Here is a 6,793-nt window from a genome sequence, read left to right as displayed (position 1 = left end):
AAGGGTTTTGTGGAACCAATCTCAAACTAGGAATTTTACTTGCATAGAACCTCTGTTTTCATTTAAAGGACTGTTTTACGCCAGAATGCTGGAGGAAGCATTTGGCATATGTTTTGCTAATAATAAGAGGAGGTTCGTTGCAACAGCTAGCGGGGAGTCGTCGAGGAAAGTTGCTCGCGGCAAAGCCTACCAAGGTCTTGACTAGCCTCGGTACAGTTAAAATGGTACGCTTTCGGTACGATGGGCGAGGACCAACGAAGCGGTACCTGAGTGAAGTGCTAGGACACGTAAGTAGGATCCTAGAGGGTTCTAACTAGGTGATGCATGGGCTCGCGGTTGCTAGGACACCCATACGTGCGTCGAGGAAGATTCGGATGGACTAAAAAGAATGACTTTTGTGAATCAAATTTTGATATTGGATCTCGTTGGTTGGCCAGTTAGTCTTCAACGAAGAGTCCAGATGACATATTTTGTGATACAATGAACTCAGAATTTTGGAGGATGATGATCAGTAATATTATGATTTCATTGAAGGATTGTTTTAAAGACAGTCGATTTTGTTATAATGGCAATTTCATATTGGGTGTGTACATGGTATGCCTACCTTAATTTTTGCATGAAACGCGGCTAGGGGGCCTGGGAACTCTTTTCCTCGGTACACCCGAGTAAAACATAACCAAATCCTTATAAAGGAATCCCACCAATACAGTGGTTGGGCGGTTGGCTAACCCATGGGCCGGTTAGGCTGGATCGGGGGATTCCTGTGATACCATTAAGTTACGATTAGTAATGTTAGATAGATTAAGTCTTGAGAAGACCCTTGTTCTGTGGGAGGGAATCAAGTTGTGCCTCATTAAAAGAGGAAAAAAGCGATGATTCTATGGACCAAGTGCAAGTCTCTTCTTTGATCTGACCATGTGACTTCAGGTTCGGTCGGATCAGTTTGAATAGTTAAGACTTTGACCTGTTAGATTAATTCTCCCGTTCGAAGATTTTCCCTGGAGGAATCGCCCGTGCCTTTCGGGCGAGAGAAGTTTTTTCGGGTTCCGGAGGAACCGCCGAACTAGTCTCTTGTCCGGACATCCACGGGCGGGGCCCCGAGTCTGGATCCCAGCCCCGTGCGAGAGGCTGACGTTAAGACTTTAACCCGTTAGATTAATTCTCCCGTTCGAAGATTTTCCCTGGAGGAATCGCCCGTGCCTTTCGGGCGAGGGAAGTTTTTTCGGTTCCGGAGGAACCACCGGACTAGTCTCTTGTCTGGACATCCGCGGGCGGGGCCCCGAGTGTGGATCCCAGCCCCGCGCAAGAGGCTGACGCTGCTTCCGCCGCCAGGGCCCTCGGAGGGGGCACCACGGAGGGGGCGGGGGTCTCACATGGAGGCCTAACATATAGAGCTCTTCCTCCATCCTATTGGCATAGACAGATTCCGATGTGACAACAAAGTGAGGATACGATGGATGAGCTAGCGCACCCACATCGAGAAGTTGCAAATTGCAGCTCTAAGGCAAAGACCAATGACACATGATTTGGTATGGCTATCATAAGGCCTTGACATGAGTAGTGATTAAGATACTTTAGGAGAAAAGAATCAAGGGGAGATGGAGGGATTTTTGGACATTTGGAAGAGTGAATCATGGATCTAGAGTACTCCTTGAGAGCTATAAATTGATGTAATCCCAAGCTCATTTTGAGTGGATTTGGCGATGAATTAGAGTCTTCTTTATTTTGTATGTGTGTGTATTAAATCTTACAAGTACTTAAAACTTTGCTTAATCAAATATAACTTTGATTAAGTGGTTTGCGACGATGAATTAGAGTCTTGTTTATTTTTTTGTGTGTGTGTGTGTGTTTATTTTGTATGTGTGTGTGTAACTTTACTTAATAGAATATAACTTTGATCATTTTCTATAAGCCACTCTAACTCTCGCAAATTTCAATTAAAACATATAATCAAACATATTCACCATCCTAGACTTTATTATAGCCTAAATGGTGAAGAGTAAAATGCAAAGTTATAAACTCCCAAAGCACTCCAAACCTCCATTTTGATTCCAAAAATCACTCTCAAAACTAGAATTTGTAGGTGCCACATGAGATTTGATGAAATTGGCATTTAGCTCCTTATTTTGCTTCAATGGGCCAATAAGTGCACTTTATATGTTTTTAAATACCCTTGATTTGAGGTTTGCAATGCATTTGTATCAAAAGGAGTTTAAAGAGTTTTTTTTGTAATATTTATGCTTGTTGGGTGCTTTATTACATGCAAACACACAAGTAGATCCTTCTCCCACTCCCTTAACATTCATGACCTAAGTTGTGGCATGAGTAGGGTTCGAACCTGCACCTTTGTGCTTGGAGCTAAAAGCCCTAGCCACTCGAAAACATGTTGATTGTCTCGGGTTTAAAAGATTTTGTCAGAGAAGAAATATATTTTTATAAATGAATTTACAATTTGATAAACAAGAAACCTAATAGGTTGGTATAGATTTTTTGGCACCATATATGTGTAATTAGAGTCATCTATCCTATGGCACATCAAAAATTTGTGCCATGGTCTATGGCATTGATTAGGTGATAAATGAGATAAGAGAGATACACATTCTTACAATGTGATTTTCAGTATATGGCAAGATGGGGTTTTAAAAGGACTTAAGTGCACAAAAATTAATACCTCCTCAATTGTACTCCATCATCATTAAGGACGATCATCATTAAGTACAATTGTACCTCAATTGTACTCCATCATCATTAAGGACGATCCTCTTTTTGGATTTGCAACAAGGCCTTACAGAGAAATAGCTATCCAAAACTTCATCGTGCTTCGAGTTAAAACCATAATGTAGTTGTCATTTTTTATTTCATAGATGGATATCCAAACCCTAGGTGAATCATTAATATCACTTTGAGAGGATGGAGGATTGGTTTGGCAACCAAACACCCCCAAATAAAACCATATGGCAAGACTCTTGTTGGATATGGCGTTTTCTCATATGTAATCGAAATTTCTGCAACCAAAAGGGCCAATATAACTTATGCACGTCCTAATCCAATCATGACCAAAATTTAGAAACATCATTTGGGACTAGCTATAAAGTAAGGATAAACTTACTTGTAGATGGCTCTTCACCTCATCATTTGTGAGCCCTTCCACATTCATCAACTTTGTGATTTGCTTAGGGGTAGCCACTATGTCATCATTTGCATTGTTGAATCACTAAACAACCCATGTGTAAAAGCATTAAATCCAAACATTAGTAGAAATCTAGATACCTTGAGAGCCTCCCAAATGATATAATGCTTTGAGGAAACTTTGATGAAGCTCAAGAGACCAAGATCTTCTACGCTTGCGTTGAATTATAGGGACATAGTCATTAGCCCTAGGGTATTTAGAAGAGGCATTGTTCTGAAAAAGAGCAATCCACAAAAACGTACAAAGAATTAAACACCCATCTAGTTTTTTTTTCTAAAGCATCAAAGTGTGACAATATATCTAAGGGCCAAACGTTTTTTTGTATTAATTTGTTATGATGATGGTTTAGCAATAGTGGGCCAAAGGTATAGGTGAATGATGTGAACGGTGAAAATCTTAGAAATTTATTTATTTATTTTGGTTTTGACGTATGGTAGTGGGAGGGCCCAAGCTCTCAAAATATCTCGAGAGAGAATTTGAGAGGGAGACATAGGGACAGATGCAAGCCTGAGAGAGGGAGAGAAACGCGAAGAGAGAGAGAGAGAGAGAGAGAGAGAGAGAGAGAGAGAGAGATTAAGCGTCTACTAAAGACCCAATGGGCCTATGAGACCAAAGTGATACAATAATGTCCATGGCATATCTCATCAGGAATGGAAAATCAAACAGAAACAAAACATAAATATAGCTATCTCATTGGGGTGATACAAAACTGTCCATGGAAACTCGTCATGGAATACTAGGAACATAGAAACATGACAGCAGCATCAGCTCCCCGTCGTCGATGGTATACCACTCTCCTAAACATCAAGCCTGAGAGAGAGGGAGAGAGATGGCGTATGAGCCTGAGAGAGAGGGAGAGCAATCATGAAGAGAGAAAGAGGGCAGACGACCTTGAGAGAGAGGGAGAGAGCACGTGAAGAGAGAGAGAGATGCTGGGGGGAGAAAGCATGGAGAGAGAGATGGCCCGTGAGCCTCAGAGAGAGCGAGAGAGAGAGCATGAAGTGAGAGGGCGGGCGAGCTTGAGAGAGTGAAGACAAAGAACGTGAAGGTTGAAACCTTAGATTATCATTAATTAATTAGTACCCATCGGGCACTAATTAATTAATGAGAGACCAACCTAAATATGTGACAATGGATATAAGATTGAATTTAAGGATCAAGATTGAAAGATTTGATAGTGAAATGCTTTCCTATGTTAATTTAACGATCAAGATTGAAAGATTTGAAAGCAAAAAGCTTTGCTTTGTTTTTTTTGGGATCAATAGTAATATATATATTAACCAGAAAAAGCCAGATATACCAGTAAATCAGTTACGTGAGAAAGTTACTCACTCTCTCTACATTTCTCTCTTCACATCATTTAACAACTTACAAAGTAAAGCCCATCTTTCATCTTGTAGCAGAAAACTAGACTATCCCCAAGAAATTTGATACCTCCGTGATATAAATCCAATGTACAAGGGTTTTATTTTTAGGAAAATACACTTTCATTTTCTTATTTTAAGAAATCCGTGGTGCATCCTCCTCCACGACCAAAATCTCATTAACGCATAATTATAATTAAGCCCTTGCTTAACAATCATAAATCTAGGATTACAAGTTACAAGTATCATCAACAGCACCGGCTTACAATCATTAATGAAGCATTAACTAATAAAACAATACCTCACTCCAGGAGCCACCGCCAGCTGGCTTTTGCAAAGCTTGAAAGCTGGAATTGTGAAGCCCAAGTTTGACCGGTTGAGCCGGTTTATGCTCATCGTTTCTGGGTTGATCCCAATCTATAACAAAATTTATCGACTTTTGAATGCTGCTGCGAGGGTGATTAGAGGCCACAGAGTGCCTATCAAGCCCTCGTGAAGCTTCAATTGCTGATTATGAACCATAGAAGATCAAACTAAACACATGTTAATTAATTAGATGATCAAACTAAACACATGTTAATCAATTGGGGTTAAGCATTGCTCTAGCACATAATCACGCGCACAAGAGCAGATAGCTCACCTTTGTCGAGTAGGTGCAGGCACAAAGGGAGCTCCTGTTTGGAAACCTCTATTTTACGGCGCTCCTCCTCTAGAGCTTTGTGCAAGGCAAACCTGTTATTATTAATGCTACAGGTAGTCGTGCATTCCTTCCTGAAGCCGCTTTCCTCCTCAAAGGAAGCGGCGGCTGTTGCAAGACCAAGAGTAAGGTCCGCATTTGCCATGGTTTTGATGTAATTATCAGGTGGTGAAGCCTAAGTATGATTAAGAAGACTAAACCACTATTGAAGCATGTACTTAAGGAAGACGGTTAACATCTAGAATGATGTTGAATGGAGGTTGTTAACATAATAAGATGTGTTTAATGATTGATGAAGGTAATGAACTTCTAGGTATAAGCATAGATCAATATGTTGATACTCTAACCTTTGTAGGTATAGATCAATGTTGATTTGGTAGCCTAAGGTTTTCAGGAGCCCACAAGAAGATGAATGAAATCACACAAGAAGGAAAAAGTCCATTAGAGGTAGCATCAAAGGACTATATTCCAATACATGGCATGTGAGCCTTCGAGAACAAGGTGATCATTTTATGATGATGGCTTGGTCAAAAAGCTCAAACTAAGTTTGAAATAATGAAGCTCAAAGTGAGCCTTTTGTAGGTATAGCATCTCTTCTGCTTGCCCCTCTATTCTTCCCCCTACCAAAGCTAGAAATTCTATACCACCCTGCCTTCTTTTTGGGGCCCTCCACATGGCCCAGTCTTAAGAGACGACTTACATAATATCACTTTTATCAAAGTCACATGGAGAAAAATACTATGAATATCACATAATCTCACATAGGTATGCACTATATCTCTCTTACAGTCACTAGTATCACATAATCTCGCATATGTATGCACTATCTCTCTCTTATAGTTACTAGTATCGCATAATCTCACATATGTATGCACTATATCTCTCTTATAGTCACACTAGTATCACATGATCTCACATATGTATGCACTATATCTCTCTTATAGTCACCAATATATTGATATTTAGATTAGAAAGAATTTTTTACGCTCAATCCAAGTGGGAAGAAATACCATATTCCATTATCCTTGAAGTAGGATAACAAGACCATCACAACACCTTACATGTGTTTGTTTCCTAGTATAAAGTTCTAATTTCATGCCATGTGGCAAGTTGATAAGAGGGGGTGCCTACCCTAAGATTGGTCTACATGGGGAAAAATCATGGATACCTTGGTGGTTTAACATGCTAAACCTTAGATATTATTATTTTGGCAAAAGATATTATTAAATCTTGAGTCAAACACAAACAATGACACTCTACTTGATCTAGGTAGTTGAATTATTGTAAGGATCTCTCCCCTCCTCTCTCTCTCTCTCTCTCTCTCTCTCTCTCTCTCTCTCTCTCTCTCTCTCTCTCTCTCTCTCTCTCTCTCTTAAAGGGTTAGGATGACCGAGAAATGATTGTTTATTGGTGATATCAATTGCTTGGAGAATATAAAAACTCGATTCTAAGAGTAGTTTAGAAGATTCACAATTGATAAGCTTGCTGGGCACACTAGAGTATGTTTGGGTTTATGCTACAAATAATCAGACATGTGGTTGT

General features: G+C 39.9%; 1 protein-coding gene across 1 annotated transcript; it reads right to left on the bottom strand.

Annotated features, from left to right (window-relative positions):
* Window positions 1–2,590: 2,590 nt before the first annotated feature.
* Window positions 2,591–5,757, bottom strand: LOC147623639 (transcription factor HRS1-like). The gene is made up of 5 exons (XM_086820867.1): window positions 5,195–5,757; window positions 4,856–5,061; window positions 3,271–3,403; window positions 3,110–3,186; window positions 2,591–3,005 (listed from the first exon to the last, which is right to left on the bottom strand). The coding sequence occupies exons 1-5, from the start codon at window positions 5,394–5,396 to the stop codon at window positions 2,898–2,900; spliced, it is 726 nt and encodes a 241-aa protein (XP_086676993.1). The 5' UTR covers window positions 5,397–5,757; the 3' UTR covers window positions 2,591–2,897.
* Between the last annotated feature and the right edge of the window lie 1,036 nt (window positions 5,758–6,793).

The sequence above is a fragment of the Cibotium barometz genome, chromosome 26, assembly GCF_041138505.1.
Source record: "Cibotium barometz isolate CiBa-2024 chromosome 26, ASM4113850v1, whole genome shotgun sequence".
NCBI classification, from domain to species: domain Eukaryota; kingdom Viridiplantae; phylum Streptophyta; class Polypodiopsida; order Cyatheales; family Cibotiaceae; genus Cibotium; species Cibotium barometz.
This window is presented reverse-complemented; position numbering and strand designations above follow the sequence as displayed.

What these genes read in the sequence shown, in the direction of transcription:
- LOC147623639 (XM_086820867.1), bottom strand. Translation starts at nt 5,396, where the DNA reads ATGGCAAATGCGGACCTTACTCTTGGTCTTGCAACAGCCGCCGCTTCC. An exon ending in CCTGCACCTACTCGACAAAG is followed by an intron (nt 5,062 to 5,194) that starts GTGAGCTATCTG and finishes GTTCATAATCAG; the next exon opens with CAATTGAAGCTTCACGAGGG. An exon ending in AGGTGAAGAGCCATCTACAA is followed by an intron (nt 3,006 to 3,109) that starts GTAAGTTTATCC and finishes TTTTGGTTGCAG; the next exon opens with AAATTTCGATTACATATGAG.